The following is a 19,606-nucleotide window of genomic DNA, read 5'->3' as shown; positions in this document are numbered from 1 at the left end:
CAGTTTTATTTATTAGAAATTGTTATTCAACATTCGAATAACATAGCGCTTGCTTGCTATTGGGTATACATTGATATGCGTCAAGGACATGTCGAATGAAATTCTTTTATTTGTACATCGCGCCCCAGTAATAGTCGCAGACGCACTGTTCGTGCGATCATTTTAAATGTACCTAGGCCCAAGTTGACTTACACCAGCCTTTCTCAAAGTGGGCGATAATGCCCCCTTGTGGGCGCTGCAGGCCTAAAGGGTAAGAGACCCAGAAAAAAAAATGGGGGTGTTGTGTAGAGGTTTGGTAGGCGATTTGTAATTTCATTTAGCAGGACTCTTAGACACCGACTGAGCTCTCGCTATAGTGATTTTTAAGTAGGTTAAAAAAGGGGGGGCGCTAAATAATGATTTATTTTCAAAGTGGGTAGTAGACAAAATAAGTTTGGGAGCCCCTGACTTACACTAAAACACCTGTACTTTTAGTTACCATAGTTGTCAATTGTATCGGAAGCTTAGAGCTTATATAGAAGCGAGGTACAGTTGATGTGTTTATGGTGAATGGTACCTGTGCATTGGCTGTGTCCTTTGTGAGTACTGCGCCATTGGCGTCGGGCCGGTGGCATGGCTAGGCGGCGCGCATGCCTGCACGATGCAGATCGCTAGCTACGCGCCATCTCGCGCGCCCTCTCGCCTCGACACACACACACACTGACACACACAACAACACCGCACCACACTGCACCGGCAACCTGCGGACAAACATACAAACGTTCACTTACCACGTAACTTTACACTGTGTTAATTGTTTTAATATTTATTGCTTAGATGGGTGGACGAGCTCGCAGCCCACCTGGTGTTAAGTGGTTATTGGAGCCCGTAGACATCTAGGATGTAAATGCGCCACCCACCTTGAGATATCAGTTCTAAGGTCTCAGTTTATGTACAATGGCTATAATATACGAACTGCCGATACAGTTAATGTATGACGTTGTTTCTGTGCTAGCACCGAAATACGGACTTGAAATGTGTCTGGTCCTAAAATCACGCTCACAGTTTTCAGTCCAGCCGAGATCATGGCGTTTGTAAGCGCAAAATACCGGGAATTCATGAAATGTTAAGATCCCGTTAAATAATACCGTGGTAATGATTGTCTGATAGGTTTTTATGGGCTTAAACGAGTTGATCTCGACCGATCTCGTATTAACCTGGTCACAGGAGCCTTCGAGACACTTCGAGACGTGAGTTTGAAGTCGAAGTGTGTACGTACTGCATCGGTGTAAAAAATTACAGAATAGTCCTAACCAAACGGTGCCATTGGCTTTTCTCGGCGGATCTTGTCAGTGGATCTCAATTTAGATCAAACGGTATATTCTGCGAAGAACTGCTCTTCCTCACGACCAGTGTTAGGATACTTACTGTCTCAGGTCTTGAGGTCACTTACCAGACATAGGGTATTTGGAAATAGCCTTTTAGACTACCAATGAAGGGTGCTTCTAGGTACTTCAAGCACCGATCACCGTTCTCGTCGAACCCATCGCTTGTGACGAAGGGGTCGACGAGTAAATTAACCCTCAGACACAGCCCACTGAGTTTCTCGCCGGATCTTCTCAGTGGGTCGCGTTTCCGATCCGGTGGTAGATTCTGCGAAGGACGACTCTTGCTAGGGTTCGTGTTAGCAACGTCGTCAGGTTTGAGCCCCGTGAGCTCACCTACTAGTTAAGGTTACGTTGGAATAGCCTCTCAAGGCTACCAGCTTAGGTAGGAAAAAAAAAGCCTACCACCACAGATAGGGCTGGCGATCGCAGATACTCAAAGAACGCTGTTGCCTATACCCGAATCTCTTGCTTGCCTGTTACTACACCCATTTGAAATTATGGAATAGTGCTATTTTAGTAGACATGATGACACGTACAGTGAATTCATTTAATTCCATCGACATAAAGAAGAACGGCCTTGCTTACGTGTGGGGCCACAGTCTCGACTTGAGTGGTGACATTAAAAATCCATTATCATCTACTGTATGGTATTAAAGTAAAATATTTAAACAAATTCTCAACGGTCAAGTTAAATATAAATTCAACGAGCAATTTACCGTGGAAAGCATTTTATATTTAACCTGTGTGTGCGTATAATCTAGAACATTCCATTTGTTGAGTTATCAGTTAGAAGCTCCCAAGCCCACTGAGTTTCTCGCCGGATCTTCTCAGTGGGTCGCGTCTCCGATCCGGGGGTGTAGATTCTGCGAAGCACGGCTCTTGCTAGGTTACGTGTTAGCAACGTCGTCAGGTTTGAGCCCCGTGAGCTCACCTACTAGTTCGGTGAATCTAGAATAACCCCTCGAGGTTACTAGATTACTTAGACTTAGATAGGTACCTTGTATTGCTGCGTATATTCTTTAACATTTATAGTAAAAGTCACGTGGAAAACTCAAGCGATTCTTTGCAGAACCTTCTGGCTGGAAACATCGTACGACATGTACACGGAATAGGGCTCGGGCTGCCGCCAGCAAAGTCCCCGTAACGATCTTAATTATGTCAGTAGGTCATCCCATTGCGTATTGAAAACAAGAAAGCGGCGGCTTGGTTGTGCCCCGGGAATTTCCGACGTCCATGCGGGATATTGGACCAGTGTGCTTATTGCGAGTTTTTTAATGTTGTCGATAGCGTAAAAGAAAAAAAATTGTATGGAGTTGGAACGTTTGCCTACGTTTGCTGCTAGGGGCGCTGTTCCAACTGCATACAAATTTGAGTTAACTTTTACGCTATCGAGAACGTTAAAAAACTCGCATTAAGCACACAGGTCCACTGATTAAAACGTTTGTATATCTAAAGACACACTTATATTTTTACCAGTATTGTACTTCCAATATAGTGCTCGGGAGTTATTTTGGTTTTATCGACAGCCTTTCTAGGAATAACAAGTAAATAGGGCAATTTGTAAACAAAAAATACTTAACGATTTATCGTATGATTTAAAAGTGTGTAAGAATATCGTAACGACTGATCGTACAGCACAGACAGTGTTCGTCAGTTACAATGTTTCGTTTATTTCTGATATTATGAACTCTAATTAAATTAAGTTAAGGAAATTTGTTATTTTCTAATGGACGGTCTTATCGCCAACGAATATATATTCATCCGCACTTTATACGCATTAATAGAGAGTCTATTTATCGACGGTTCAAACTCAAAGGGTTAAGAAGGATAACTCAAAAACTTATTAGCCAGATTTTGATAAAATTTAAATGGGACCACAAGACCAAGAATCATCAAAATCAGTTCCAAGATAAACTAAACAAAAAAATTCAACAAAATCGACAACCCCCGTTTTTTTTAAAAGTTGGTTTAAAATAGTTCGATTGTCAGTGAAACTATGAGTTTTTTCGAGAATTTCGAAATAGATTTTATTAAGTTGAGATTCAAGGGCATCTCACTCTTAGCGTTAGGCTTTTCACGACAAAAACTAGAAGGTTGGTACTAATCGGTGCTGACCCAGGACATCTCTATCTCCACATTCAACATAGGAATAAGGGAATGGAAAAGGGGTTGTGATATAAGTTATTATTGGTTTATAGATAGATAGATAGATACAGATTTTTCGCGTGAAACGCCCTGGCTTTGTGTCGTATGGTATAAATAAAATTTCGTATTAAAGAACCCGCAATTGTAAAAACGTCACGTACAACTCACGAACACTAGTGATGAGTAATTTCTTAAACAATTCTTAATACCTATTAAGACGAATTAATTTTAAGAAAATATTCTTGTATTCGATATCTCGCTCGCTCGAAGCAGTCGTCTAACGTTTTATGACATCATGCATTAAATCATTTACAGTTCGTGCGATCACGAACCATTGGACTTAATATATTTAAAAAAAAAAGTGACGTCATTTGACAGCTGCGATAATTTTGACAGGTGAATTAAAACGATTTTTTAATGCATTATTTCCATAGACCTATATAGTAGGGACACGACATATTGTTCTATACGTACAATTGCTTATATAAATAGCACCCATTTTGAAGGCACATACATAAACATATATCTATCTCGTTCTTACTCAGCAGTTTAACTCGCAGGAAAACAATATAACAGTATTTCAGTGCGTACATAAAATGAAACATGAATATACGTAAATATCTCCGTCTCCGTCTAATGAGGCCGAAAATCCGCCATGTTTAGCGCGCCAAATGTCATTGTCACGTCAGTTCGGCCGTCTGTTTTGGGTTGTACATTATTTATTGACTTTGATATCGATTTAATATGATTGATTATATAAAATTTCATAATTTATCATGCTTAAAACATACAAAAATAATAATTAAAACGTATTTTATAGGATCTCAAGAAAGTCGATGCCCTAAAACTATTATCTATATGTATTTAAATTCATTATGGAGCCCTCATCCGAAAAATCCATTTTTCGGTCGGAATCTATTGATCATGACACTAATCATAAATACCACTTTAAAATATGTCATCAAAACATATTTAGACATTCTGTTTAGATATTTCGGGAAAAAGGCTACCGACAAAATCTCTTCGGAACTATTTAAATAAAATAGTTTTATTCCGCAGTGAGTAAAACACTATTGTAAATTTGTTAAATATTTAATAATTAAGTGATTTTAGAGAGGAAGTCACAAGGAATGACGTTTGTAATTAATGAATAAATGTTTTGTAGGTGTTTTTTTTTTCACGCGGTCCCTTGATAAGTTTAAAATTTGAATCACTCTCAAGCGAAAGTGATTCAAATGGTGCGGCGCACCTTCCTTGGGGTGCGCTGCGGTAGTATGTTACGGACTTTAGAGTCAGCAAAACAATTAAAATAGATTGTTATAGTCTAAGAAAAACACGTACTCAAAATACGATAACATTTAGCATGCTAGAAATGGGCTGATGGCTTTGAACTACGCCATATCTTTATGTTTTGCGACAAACGACAACTTTATAAAATCAGTGTAGCAACTTTTAAAAATCATCATATCGTTTACTTGGCAAATTCGAAGGACGAACTTGTCTGAGATTTCACCCATCTAAATCATATCATATTTGCACATAACAATATACCTACTTACTTCCCATTAAAGTATAAATTCTACAAATAAATAATACTCAACAATATTTAAAATAAAATGAGCCAAGAACGTTTATCGATAAAACCTGATAACATTGAAATCTTTTGTACAGCACTAAAGCCGCCATGTTTTGTGGCCAGATGACGTCACAGTGGCACGAAATTTTGGTTGACGTTTCATTTCCATAGGTTTCCTACTTCATTGATTATTTCTAGAATCAATTTAGTTTTTTTTTGAACATTGCGTTTTGGAATAATTTTCATCATTAATATTGAGATGATAACGTAAGTGCCTAACTTCAAAATCAAGAACTTGTGGTACAAAGCACTTTAAACCGCAGGCTATAACCGCGAAACTTTTCGCTGTCGCAACTAAAGAGGTGAGTCTAGAGACTTTTATATCTACCGTTACGACTTTTTTAAAGTACTCTTGTTGTTTTATTATTATTGCTGAGACGAGTGAATTAGCTCACGGCCAGCCTAGTTTAAAGTGGTTACCGGAGCCCATAGACATCACCACCCGCCTTGAGGCTTGAGGTCTGTATCTCAATTGTATAGTAACCACGCAATTTTTGTTTACGGGTTACATTTTTACTATACGATGTTATTCCTACATCGTGGAAATCATTGGTGAATGTCACGCACGAGTCAAGTCAGTCAGTCAGTCAATCTTGTCAGTCAAGCATTATTTCAATAGAAAAGTTGGAATCCTGCGATATTTTAACACCAGCATAGTTGCATCGGTCGATACGAGTAAATCGGGCATCTCATCATCAAGAATACATATTATCGAAAATTTCATGATTTTTAGTTTGTTAAATATTTTTATCAATTACGATATGAGATTGAACAATCAAGTTCCGAGAATTGAAGCACAATACTCCTCAAGGTTTACTATTTTAACTATTTTAATCAACGCATATTTTGTGTGTTATTTTTACGTACGGGTAAATAAAGGATTTTTTTTTTAATATTTTATTTAAAAAAAGGTTTTTATGTTTTTACTGCCCGCCTTGTGTTTTTTCGGGCTAAATTTCCAAAAAAACGAGTCGATCATGAATGAAGTCACGTCATTTCTAGTCTATCTCGCTTTTACTAGCCTTTATTGTAAGTACGAAAATGTATCAAAAAATAATTTCGGTTAGCTAATCTCACTCGATGGTTTTATGGAGTAACACTGAATATTAGGTATCACATAATTTATCACATTCAATGGCCCCAAGACTAGAATTTTCTTTTATGGGTTTCAGAGTCAGATAAACGAATTAAACAGAACTCGGGCTACGGCGTGACTCGTGTTAGGTACTAATGAAATAGCTCATCATCATCATCATCATCAGCCTATAGCAGTCCACCTCTGGAAATAGGCCTCTCCAATTTCACGGCACTGATCACGATTCTCGGCTTCTCTCATCCCCAGCTCTTACCACCCATCCTGCATAGATCGTCACTCCACCAAGCCTTAATGAGCTTTGTATGAAATTGATTCTATTTTATTTATTTTTATTTATATCGTATTGTCATGATAGAAATTAGTAAGATAGATGGGTCGTGTGAACCCTACCACTAGTAGTCTTTTGACGATTTTAATACCGAATAATGTTCCATTTAAGTTTTCTATCTGCATATATGAGTAAGGAAAACGTGGTCAGGGTCAGGTGAGCATTTTAAAGAAAATTAATTATTTTACAGATTTTATGAGTCTGTATGTGTGTTTTAACTTAAAAATGAAGGAATTACATTGTAGCTTAGGAATAGTCAAGATCTTTGCAAGCTTAGGGAACAATAGCGTGTTCCACGCTGTTTCCAAATGTTCTAGAATTTGTTTTCGACGCACTCACGCTGGTAGGTAGGAGGGTAATTTGATTGAATTATTAATGTGAACGACAATTAACGACGATGTCTTTTCGATCTACGCAGTTTACACTAACTTAAAACGCAATTCCAACAAAACCGGTTCTTCGACATAGTTTTATGGCGTGAAAAGACACAGGACTGAAACACGACGATTTTTTTATGCGGTGTTCGATCGAGGTTGGTCATTCACCGCGCCACCATGAGCGACCTGGCACTCTGTGACGGATGCATGCGCTATTTTAACTTGTGGCCAAAGGGCATTTACGGACGAAAATACCAACAAACCACCGCACTATCACGTTAGGCTTATCGTTAAGCTTACATAAGAGATGTCCTCAGCACGTGCATCAGCGCGACGTTCACACGCTTTTATATAACCCAACTAGCCCAAGGTTCGAGAGAAAACCATTCAATATGCTATTTTACGCAGTTTATTTTGACTGAATCGAAATTATTGTGCCATTCGAAACAACTATATTAGAATTTTAAAAACTTATTCTCAGAATGCCAATAAACGTAAATGATATCTAGCCACAGTCGGAAACATTAAAAAACTCACCTTTTAATGGAAAAACTTAGTTGATGCTCCGAACGGGACTTTGTTCACGGACAACAAGCACCGACACGAAACGAACACTAGAATAACACAAATAGAACAAAAACTACTAGTTATACACATTCACCTAAAATACCCTGAGTTACACATAACTTTTTAAGTTTGACGACGCGTTTTCGTAGTTTTCGAAAAGTCCATTGAACTGTTTTGCTCGAAAATTTACGTGCAGCAAAATTATAGATACGGAATGGCAACGCTGTATAGTCGACGTGTAAGTTGCGCGGTCCGGCCGCGCGGTGGCGCTTGAGCCGGGGAGGCGGAGCCGCGCGGAGGGGGAACGCGAGCGAGATACCACACAAAAGTACCACGTCGCAAGATAATACTTTTTGAAGGTGTGCTTATGGTGTTCTATGTCGAAACAGTGATTGTTTAGATGGCAAAGACAGCGGAGGACGGTGGCAAGCGTCGCAGCGAGTGGTGACCTTTTCAGTGTAACGCGTCACCGCGGGTGGCGATAACACGAGGTCGTCGGTCGAGCGTGCGACGTTGCCAGCTCGTCGCGGCATTCGTCGGGCCCAAGTTTCCACAAGATTACGAAAGTCGGCGAAATCCCTTCGATAGGTACCTGACTGAGTGGCGAGTGTAGCAGCCTAGTCCTAGACACGATTCAGAGCTAACCTACATAATGTATCAAGCGTATAAATTATCCAAATAAAAGTACCTATCGTAAAATATAAACAAATCTGAGTTTGTTTAAGACAGGCAAACGAATAAGATTTTTGCTTGTGATTTAGGCGTGAGTTATTAACATTACGTTTCGCTCCCATGGCGTCTTTCCAGGTTTCCCTTTTTTTACGAAATAAGACACCCCGGGGAAGAATTTCAAAGGCTCCTTTACCTTGCATTGCCAAAACTAACATCGTCTGGTTTTTCAAGACCATTTTGTCGTTCGTATTGTATAGAATAATCTTAAAGTATTTTTTTTAACAACGGGTTTTAGCACAGCCAGGTGGGGCAGGTGCTCTAATAGAATATGCGGTGTTGTGTGCACATCTGTAGATAGATAGACAATGTTGCAACACTTGCAACTGCTGTGGGACGATACATTATTCGAAGTAGTGTTAAATCGCTTTTCATGTACCTATAACTCTGTAGAATATTGTTAACAAAAATCGTAATAACTTTGCTGCTTTTGTATTATTGACATAATTTATTAATAGTATTTAAATATAGATAAAGTGCTTTTAATAAATGTCGCTGAGAAATTTCGACGGCCTAAATCACAGTTAAACAAAATTATATGTTATAAGTACACACTAGATTGTTGATATGATTTAAAAAAACAAAACGTAAATTATTACTTTTTTTTTAAATGCTTTATTATTTATGACGTAGGTAAATAATAAGGTTATGTCAACAAATTACAGTGACAGGAAATGTGCCTATACCTATACGAGATACCTACATATATTTTTATGATTTCATTTTTCATTAATAAGTGAACATCCCTGTCTCGCGGCAGAAATTGGTCAGATCGTGGTACCTACCCGTGCGTGCCTACATTTGGCCATATCAACAAGATATTGCTTCAATTAAATACGTAATTTCCGTGAGATTTTCAACGAACAAGGAGAAGCGATGAGAACTTTCTAGAAACCACCATTTTGAGCTCTCGTAATGAATGGATGCCCTCTAACTAATTAATCTAAAACAGTGATTCTCAAACTTTTCTTGTCGCGGTACACTTTTAACGAGATCAAAATTTGACTGCGCACAAAGAAAAAAATTCGTTTAAAACCTATTTACCTACAATACTATATAAAAAGTATTATATTATTTGGACCTGTAATTATACTAACGTAAAATTTGGTACACGCCAATGCCGTGGCACAGTTTGAGGATCCCTGGTCTAAAACACGAAAATCATAATGTTACGAAACACGTATGTAGGTACCTACACAGAACCAATCTTATAATTACGCAGCGACTGAATGGCGCCTTTGTATATGATCAAATTAATGGAAACGTACCGTTAACAGATTGATTCACGTTATCACTACCTACACTGATAATTTTTTTCTAAATTCATTTTGATTTTTGCCAACAGAAGAACTATTAATGTCTGGATTATTGAGACTTTTATTAGGTGGCGGTGGGAGGACGAGTTGAAAGCCCACACGTTGTGATGCTACCAAAGCCCATTGGGTAGGTACACAACGTGCATGCTGTTTGCCTTGAGAATAAAGTGCCAACGTCAATCCCACAACATCTTTTAGAATGGAAAAAGTGATCACTCCGCGATCAATACATATGTTACCGGCAATCTGTATAATACGGTATTCTATAAAATACCTAGACAATGTATAGAATACCTAAAACGTATGACTAATGTAATAACATAACTAATGTATGAAATATTTTTCATTTTATATGCTGCCTAGGCATTCTATTCATTCTAGATACTCAAAGCCGCAGATAGGCAGAGAATCTACGCTTTTGAGATGTGGTGCTGGCGACGCGACGTATGCTACCGAATACCATGGACGGCCCGCTGCACCAACATCTCTATTCTCAGGCAGTTAAAAATAGAAAAGACTCAATGTCTGTTCACAACCTGCCTACAAAGAATATTGCGGTATTTTGGTCATGTTACACGCAGGAATACCAGCAATTTGGAACGCCTTGTGGTGACCAGTAAAATAGAGGGAAAAAGGCCTAGGGGTAGAGGTCCCAAACGATGGTCGGACCAAATAGCGGAGGAATTGAGGATACCTGTCAGCGGCGCTCTCCACCAAGCTACAAAACAGGATCGATAGAGACAGCTGGTTGACGGAACCGGACGGAGTCACGATCCTCAGCAGTGAGGAACCGATCGAAGAGAGAGAGAGAGAGAGAGAGAGAGAGAGAGAGAGATGCACTCTATACAATACCGAATGCGCTGCCGGCAAAGTGTGTAAAAAACGATAGCAGGTTTTTTTTCCCTACCTATGCTGATAGCCTTAAGAGGCTATTTCAGCTTTACCCTAACGTGTGGGTGAGCTCACGGGGCTCAAATCGGAGTGTTGCTAACACTGCCCTAGTAAGAGCAGTGCTCCGCAGAATATACCACCGGATCGGAAACGCGACCCACTGAGAAGATCCGACGAGAAACTCAGTGGGCTACGATAGAAGGGAAGGGGGAGTGCGGGCTGGCAGTAAACGTGTTGCGACTTGTTAAGTGTTCATGTCTTAAAAGTAAGATTTTATGCACTTCAAAATGTCTCAATAGTTCTTCATGTAAAAATAATAAAATAAATTTTTCTTACTGTATTCTGAGAAGCCAGTAGATCGACTTCCTATTTTTACAGAATTGTTTTGTTGCCTAAACTTTTTAACTGATTACTTATGAGTAAATTAGATTATATTATGGTATTTAGCCCAGAAGAATTTTAAGTTGAATGTTATTTGATTGTGATTTTACTTTAAATACCTACCTTTGAATAAAAATTGTTTTAAATCAGAATTAACTACTTACTAATTGTTAATTTTAATAAAGTTGATTTTAAGCAAATCTAATCTGTTATTTTTGTCTGTAATTTTATACCCTTGTACTTACTTACTTACATAACATTGATAAATACAGGCCCAAATATAGTTATTTTACACATTGCCGGTGGACCAGCAGGTATTCTATACAATACTTAGGAATTGTATACATTACCTAGGTAAACTATATACTGGAAAATAATATAATATTTCATACATTACCTTAACTTTTTTGGTATTCTATACCTTACCTAGGTATTGTATAGAATACCTGAATTATACAGATTGCCGGTAACATATACAGTAGATATATCAGAGCTTCATCACGTTATTTCGAATTCTCCCGATCCACTAACGGTGTTTTTAGGTACCCCAAGCACCGGGCACCGTTCTCGTCGAACCCGTCGCTTGCGACGAAGGGTCGACGAGTAAATTAACCCACAGACACAGCCCACTGATTTTCTCGCCAGATCTTGACAGTGGGTCGCGATTCCGATCCGGTGGTAGATTCTGCTTTGGATCTGGATTAACGACAAAGGGAAGATCTTCCACCGAGCGGGTGATATTGCTCGGTAGACCGACGGTCCGAATGTTGTTGTTCGGAACTTGTATAATATATGCGCTTTATCTTGAAAATGTCGTAAGCGAGATTCAGGCATCTGTCAATTATCTTGCGTTGTATGATGGCTACCCGCCACTCTGCGAAGCACGGCTCTTGCTAGGGTTCGTTTTAGCAACGTCGTCAGGTTTGAGCCCCGTGAGCTCACCTACAGTGTGCTTGAAACAGTAGACACATCTCAGAGTTTCTCGCCGGATTTTCTCAGTGGGTCGCCATTCCGATCCGGTGGTAGATTCCGCGAAGCACGGCTCTTGCTACAGCAGATGTTAGCAAAATCTCTGAGGCTGAGCACCGTTAGCTCGCCTATTAACCCGGTGAATCTGGAATAGCCTCTCGAAGGTACCAGTGATCAGTTAGGGAATAAAATACAAGATTATGCGTTCACATAATGATAATCGGTTGCTCTTGGCAGGGCAGTCGTGGTCATGTGGAATTCTTGCTTATTAAAGCCTTGACAGATGTTTTCCATAGTTTGCGAACCGAGGCCCGGCGCACGCGCTCGTTAAGTGGGGTTTCAGTGAGGTCTTTCACCTGATCAGTTCAGCGCATGGGGATTCGTCCACGAGATCTCTTACCATTGACCCTACATAAGGCTAGAAATTACGAAGCTCAGTTATTGAAAAACTTAAATAAAAGGACACATAAATAGTAAACTGAATCACTGAAACACATTTGATTTCATCTTTTTATATCCTGTTGATACTGGTCATGGAAAATGAGCGAAGCTATGAAATTATTGGATTGTCATCAGTTCAAGGGCGGATCCAGCTTTGGCGCCAGGAGGGGGTCACATAGTCAAATTTAGATGCGTTCGTTCCCAAACGTTTGCCATTATACAAAGTTATTATATTATATTAAATTAATTAAATATTGAAGGTATGTACATAGTTACATAAAATCTGTATGGTGACAAAATATATAAATAAAATCATTATATTCAATTAGTGGTCCACCTAAGTACTGGACCCAGCTCAGGGGGTGGTCATGACCCCCATGACCCTCCCCCTGGATCCGCCATTGCATCAGTTGTTGATGCGTTTGCAAGTTTTCAAGTCTTGAAGTCGGTGATAACGACGATGAAAGATTTCATAACACAGTTCTTTCTTTTTTTTTATTGCTTAGATGGGTGGACGAGCTCACAGCCCACCGGTTGTTAAATTATGATTTGCGTAATCACTGGTGGTAGGACCTCTTGGGAGTCCGCACGGGTAGGTACCACCACCCCGCCTATTTCCGCCGTGAAGCAGTAATGCGTTTCGGTTCGAAGGGTGGGGTAGCCGATGTAACTATACTGAGACCATAGAACTTATATCTCGAGGTGGGTGGCGCATTTACGTTGTAGATGTCTATGGGCTCCAGTAACCATTTAACACCAGGTGGGCTGTGAGCTCGTCCATCCATCTAAGCAATAAATAAAAAAAGTGATTACTGGAGCCCATAGACATCTACAACGTAAATGTCACCACCACCTTGAGATATGAATTCTAAGGTCTCAGTATAGTTACAACGGCTGCCCCACCCTTCAAGCCGTAACGCATTAGTGCTTCACGGCAGAAATAGGCGGGTACCTACCGGTGCGGACTCACAAGAGGTCCTACTATCAGTAAAAGCATTGTTTTCATAATTTCAATCAAGTTGGCTTGAAAATTATGTAAATGACAGATAATAAAACACATTGTTCTTTGACAGATCTGTATAAATGGTTGAATTCACAATACACTGTATTCAATATTATAATAGTTATCTATTTGGAATGTTATTCTAACGGTTTAACGTGAGACCTAATGCTAAACTAATAATACAGTATTCCAATGTAATGTAGGTAATAGTCACTTAAAAAAAGCTGAGGTTAACGGAATCTGCGGTTACTGCCGCAATAATAATAGGGGTTAAAGTATGAAATTGCCGTTTAATTGTGATAGGTACTTCGAATTGACATAGAACCTTCATGGTATGAGATTTTTGAGTGAATTTTTTTTCAAATGGTACCTATGAGGTTCTTCTTTTCAAATATGTGCTACATTCGATTATCGACTTTCAGTTGTTTTTTTTTATTCAGCTTAGACAAGAAAGTTGGATACTTCGAAAATTCGAGTGATTTTTGAATACGGGTTCCGACGTGGAACTAATATTGCAGAAACAGCTAGCAATATCAATGTTGCGTTTGGAGAGGGGACTTCTAATGAACGCACCGTGCGATTGTGGTTTAAACGCTTTCGTGATGGAAATTTTGATTTAAAGAATGAACCGCGTGGAAGACTACCCACACATGTGAATAACAATGAATTGAAAGAGATGGTGGAAGCCGATCCGAGCCAAACTACCCAGGAATTAACGGCATGGTTTATCGTTACCTTACCAGCAATATTGACTTTATTGGCGTCAATACAATAAAATAAAAAAAATATAAAAAATGGGTGCCTCATGATTTGACTGATCTCCAGAAAGAAACCAGTGTTGAAAATTGTGTTGCTTTGTTGAATCGATACAGGATTAAAGAATATTGGATCGAATTGTGACATGTGATGAAAAGTGGAATCTTTGCGATAACCGTAAGCGAAAAATGCAATGGCTGACCCCAGGTCAAACGCCGCAACAGTGTCCTAAAGCAAAGCTTACCAATAAAAAGGTAATGGTAACTGTTTGGTGGTCTCAGTATGGTGTTATTCACTATACTGTGCCGAACTCCGAATATTGTGCCGAACTCCGAATATTGTGCCGAACTCCAAACAATGATAGCAAAACTTACAGTGAAACAGCCCCGACTCATAAATCGATCTTCACCATAATTGCTCCACGATAACGCGAGACCTCATACAGCACGAGAAACTATTTTAACTCTACAGGAACTGTGATTAGAAACCATTCGTCACCCTTCGTATTCGCCAGACCTTGCTCCAACGTACTACCATTTTTTTCGTGATTTGGACAATTTTCTACGTGATAAAAAGCTTTCTTCTCAAGAGGCAGTCCAAAATTCTTACACACAGTTTGCAGAATCTAGATCACCAGAGTTCTATCGCAAAGGCATAAATGACCTTCCTAATGGCAGCTATGTATAGATACCTAACTAGCGACCCGCCCTCGCTTCGCTTCGGAAACTGTAATTAATTATTGTTTTCTTCACTATTTAATGGATGTTAATATACATATAAACCTTCCTCTCCAATCACTCTATCTATTAAAAAAAACCGCATCAAAATCCGTTGCGTAGTTTTAAACATTTAAGCATACATAGGGATATAGGGACAGAGAAAGCGACTTTGTTTTATACTATGTAGTGATAATGGTAGATATTTTGATTAAATAAATATGTTAAACGAAGAAATAAATTAATTTCAATTTTTCAGTACAAATCGGCAATTTCATATTTTAACCCCTAATACCAGGTTTTAACTTAATTAAGTATAGTTTTTTTTTTGTCAATACAGTAAAAACCGCTTTTGGTACTCGACCCCGAAAGTATAATCGTGAAAATCCGTCTCCTCCGTATAAAATAACTCAAAATGACTACTTTCATCCACCCCTGCGCTGCGTGTACAATCCCTCCCGCGGTGTGGGGAGCGTGGGGTGGCCTCCCTCCGCCCGGAGGGTCGACCTTCGCGGAAGTCCCAGCTCCCAACGTGGAATCGGAGCGCACAACTTGATTCACTAGAAGTTCAGCTCGAAATAATGTTTTTAGTTTATTTAATTTTAGAAACTCTATTTTTTTTTTGCGGTTTACTTTGGGGCTTTAGAATCATTTGTTCATTCTGTTCTCCTTCAAGAGAACTTAAGTAGAGCGTGTGTTATTTAATACCTTGAATGATTTTTTTTATATTGTTTTGTTGGATAGAGGAAGCAGTTACAATTTATTCTAATGAAATAACAAACATCCATGTTCCTGACTGACTTTTATGATGAAAGGATTTTAAATTTGCGCAAATATTGGCAGTTGGGTATTGTGAATATACAATTTTTTCTTCTTTTTCTCGCCCTTACCCCAAATCGTGTGGTTGACGCAGCATGTCCTCTTATCACGCCGAATACGTATTTGGTATGTCTGGTATGCCGGCCGTCTGCCTGATGTAAACCCTTGGGTTATACCTCCAGTAGTAGGTATATGCATTGCAATGTGCTATCAGGCGGGATATTTTCTGTTTCTTCTTTTGGCGTTTCTTTTATTTCATCCGTCTTTGGTTCTACGATTGAGCATTTTGTTATTATGAACATTTATTTCCACTAAAATTTAGTTACTCAAATAGATGAAAATATCACATTTATTATGTATATTTACTATAGTCCTGTTTGCATTTCCACTAAGATTTAGTTACTAAATTTTTTTTTTTTTTTTTTTTAATTTTTTTTTTTAATGCGATAATATACCCATTTATATATTATAAAAAAAAAAGAACACAATATTCCTAACCTAAAAGTACATGTTATTATCCGCAACATGCTTCGTCAGATTACAGAAATAAAGTTATCAGCAACATGCTTCGTCAAAAGTAAATTGGTCATAGTCCTGTTTGCATTTTGTTGGGTAGCATGGACTTTTTACAACGGCAATTGAAGCTTCAACGTCATCCTCATAAAAACGATTTTAGCGGAAGTACACTGCTTCCGACTTCTAGACAATGTACAAGTCCTAGCAGAAAATATTTGTACTTTGGCTAACTTCCAAATGTTACGTAAGAATAAAACAGAAATTTCGACGAATGCTAAATGTTATTAAACGAATAAGTCGGTTTTCAAGATTTTTTTGTTGTTGCTTAAACCCGTTGACGAGCCCGCCTGGTGTTAAGTGGTTACCGGAACCCAGGAGAAACGTAAATTCCGCAATCCACCTTGAGACACGAGTTCTAAAGTCCAAATTCTATAATACAACTGCTGCCTCGCTCTGTAGTAGTAAGTGTATACTGGTGGAACAATGCACTCTTTTATTTTTTATTTTTTAATGCTTAGGTGGGTGGACGAGTTCGCGGCCAACCTGGTGTTACGTGATTACCAGAGCCCATAGACATCTACAACGTAGGTGCCGCCACCTACCTTGAGATATAAGTTCTAAGGTCTCAGTATAGTTACAACGGCTGTCCCGCCCTTCAAACCGAAAAGCATTACTGCTTCACCGCAGAAATAGGCGGGGCGGTGGTACCTACCCGTGCGGACTCACAGGACGTCCTACCACCTCTTTGGTTACTTATCTTTCTTTCGTATTGATAGGTAGCCGAGTCTATAGATTATATTCAGTAAATGGCGACATTGAACCTGGTTTGATATTTTAAAAATTTATAAGATTTCGTGTTTCTTTATGAGCTATTAAACTAAATTTATTCAAACTTCAAAATCTTATTCTAAACATCACGCATCATCAAGTTTTATAAGAAAATTATTAACATTACCTAAGTTAATTTTGTCAATATTAATAAGCATTTACGAGACTGTTTTCGAACGAAATCAACTTTTAAACAAAACCGTGGCTAGTAGTAGACCGTTCAATACAAACGCTACGACTCGGTCCAATTTTACATAAGACTAATTCCAAAATATTGTATTTAAAAAAAAAAAAAAAACTGCTCAAGTTGTTCGTGATTACATACGTCAAAAACATCGAACGAAGCGCGAGGCTCCCCCGATGCAATGCCACGTCCGCCTGTTGGCGTGGCTTACTGAATTGATATCGCGACGTGGGGATGCGAAATATCGTACAATGTTACCTAGAAATACAATCTATATTACGGGAAATTTATTTTTAGAAAAGAAAAAAAAAACGAGACGGCTTTGTAATACTTGAAAATCTTGACGATTTTTATACAATTTTCTATGTTAACAAATGATTATTTTTTTGATGTCACGTTGAAAAGGGTTCAGTAATGGTTTGGGCGAAAGGCAGCAGCAGTAATACCTTGGATATCATTATCATTGTCCAAGATGTTTAAGGATGCGCTTCCTAACCGAGGAAGTCATATGGGGTTATGTACGTAACGCAAAAAATTATGATCACTAGTGTTTATGTGTTTTCATTGTAGTAACATAAACAAAACTTGAATTAACATTATCAGGAACTCTTTTAGTATAAAATTATACATACTTTATACTTGATTTATATGGTCAAACGAGTTATTATTCCAACATGTAAGATATAAAGTGTTAAATGGCTTAGCCAGTAGCGAAAACTTTAATGGGTTACCGGTGTGGTGATTTGTAAATACTGGAATTTAAGAGCGTTTGTTTGTAATTGAGCAAGTAGATACATAAGCCCATAGTTACAAGATGCATGAACGCTTCCTGACAGGAATATCCATGATGGTGTGGAGGAAGCTGATCGTGCGATCTCACATAAAAATTGCCGTCGAAATAGTGTTCATCCATTTATTTATTCATAATACCGCAGTTAATTTGAATGCATTATTAGTCATCTTAATAAACATTGAAACGCCCAATAAAGGCAATAAAATGTTGTTGCTTTTCATATTGTATGTAGAGCTAATAAAAACTGCAAATACTGCAAAATGCCACGACTGGCAACAATGTTCAAAACAAGATTTCCACGTTCGAAAGCCGAAGTTGTGAGCCGGTGCGAGCTGGCAACGCCGCGTTCGCCGCGAACCCGATATAAATAGGTGGGTGGTTTTACTGCCAAGATAATCTTTTGAATTGATGAACGACTTTTTATTTTAATACAGCTTCCAAAATTCTTGTTAACGTCATCATCCTATTTTAGTGTTCCTTTGTAATTAAAACGATAAAGTTGATTTTACTAAATGACTACGCAGAAAGAAAGGTACCTTGTACAAAAATTTTAATACGGAATAGGTAACTTAACGGTTTATTTAATTGCATTAATAGTTGAACTGACCCATCGTAACGTAAATTTTGTCAACCGCCTCAATACATGAGAGTTTTAATTGTATTTAATTCAACGTTTTTTTCTTCTTTCAAATCCAAACACGTGTCTGCTTCGCGACAGAAACAAGCTGAATGATGTGGTGGTACACCTACATTAACGATACGGCCTACCAAGGTTAACTCACTGAGTTAGACGCCGGATCTTCTCGGTGGGTTGAAATTCCGGTCCGGTGGTAGATTCATCGGAGAGAAAACTCTCTCAGGTTGAGCCCGTGAGTTCACCTACCAGTCCTTGAGTAGCTAGAATAGCTCCTTAGGCTATCCAAAAAATAAAGTTACTTCTATACGTAAAAAATTAATGCTTCGAGTACTAGCCAAACAGTCTGCTTTGCTGGCGGATTTTTGATTTGACTTCGATTCAATCGTCACAAAACTTCCAATCTATAGGTATATAAGGTATATTATATATTTCTTGAAAATTTCATTGATACCAGCCCAGTCGTTTCGCATTCTATAGGGAACAAACATACATACACACATCGCGTTTTACCCACAGACACAGCCCACTGAGTTTCTCGCCGGATCTTCTCAGTGGGTCGCTTTTCCGATCCGGTGGTAGATTCTGCGAAGCGCTTTTCTTGCTAGGGTTAGTTTTAGCAACCACCCCCAGGTTAGAGCCCCGAGAACTCACCTACTCGCTCGGTTACGCTGACATAGCCTTTCAAGGCTACCAGCTCAGGTAGGAAAAAATATATATAAAAAAGTCGCCCTTTATATAGTTCAAGCTTTTAAAACTGCCTACGTACCTAAATTACCAACGTGATTTTTGATAAATTTTCATTAAAAACATCATCTTAGACGTACTATTGCAAATGTAGGGCGGGTTATATATCTTTTAATTTATGAAGCCTATTAAAATATCGCTCCGTAGTAGTAGTCTTCACGCTTTAAGCTTTTCCTTAATTGAATTATTACAACTGTGTATGTAACACTAGTGTCTTCTAGAATAATCTAGAATCGATATTGTGTGTTGAAATATTTTCTTTCGAATCGTTAACAGAGTCGTATTGACTATCGCCATGAGCGACTAGCGACGTGACTTTGACAGGTGCTAGCCATAAAACTATTATAACTAGTGGCCCCGCAGTAGT

General features: G+C 38.6%; 1 protein-coding gene and 1 long non-coding RNA gene across 2 annotated transcripts in view; both read right to left on the bottom strand.

Annotated features, from left to right (window-relative positions):
- The window catches only part of LOC101744565 (mucin-5AC), a 199,428-nt gene extending 188,399 nt beyond the window's left edge, over window positions 1–11,029 (bottom strand). Inside the window, exons 1-2 of the mRNA XM_038016529.2 lie at window positions 7,487–11,029; window positions 557–740 (exon numbers count right to left, since the gene is read on the bottom strand). Of these exons, the coding sequence (XP_037872457.2) occupies window positions 557–594 (38 nt within the window). The 5' untranslated portion in view covers window positions 595–740; window positions 7,487–11,029. The remainder of the gene's footprint in view (window positions 1–556; window positions 741–7,486) is intronic.
- A 2,276-nt stretch (window positions 11,030–13,305) lies between these two features.
- Window positions 13,306–17,323, bottom strand: LOC134200309 (uncharacterized). Its single transcript, XR_009975152.1, has 2 exons — window positions 17,207–17,323; window positions 13,306–15,808 (listed from the first exon to the last, which is right to left on the bottom strand). It is a non-coding gene; the product is annotated as an uncharacterized LOC134200309 (long non-coding RNA).
- Window positions 17,324–19,606: the final 2,283 nt, after the last annotated feature.

This window comes from Bombyx mori, chromosome 16 (assembly GCF_030269925.1).
Source record: "Bombyx mori chromosome 16, ASM3026992v2".
Classification (NCBI taxonomy): Eukaryota; Metazoa; Arthropoda; class Insecta; order Lepidoptera; family Bombycidae; genus Bombyx; species Bombyx mori.
Note: the sequence above shows the minus strand (reverse complement) of the source record. Positions and strands in the feature narration are given on the sequence as shown.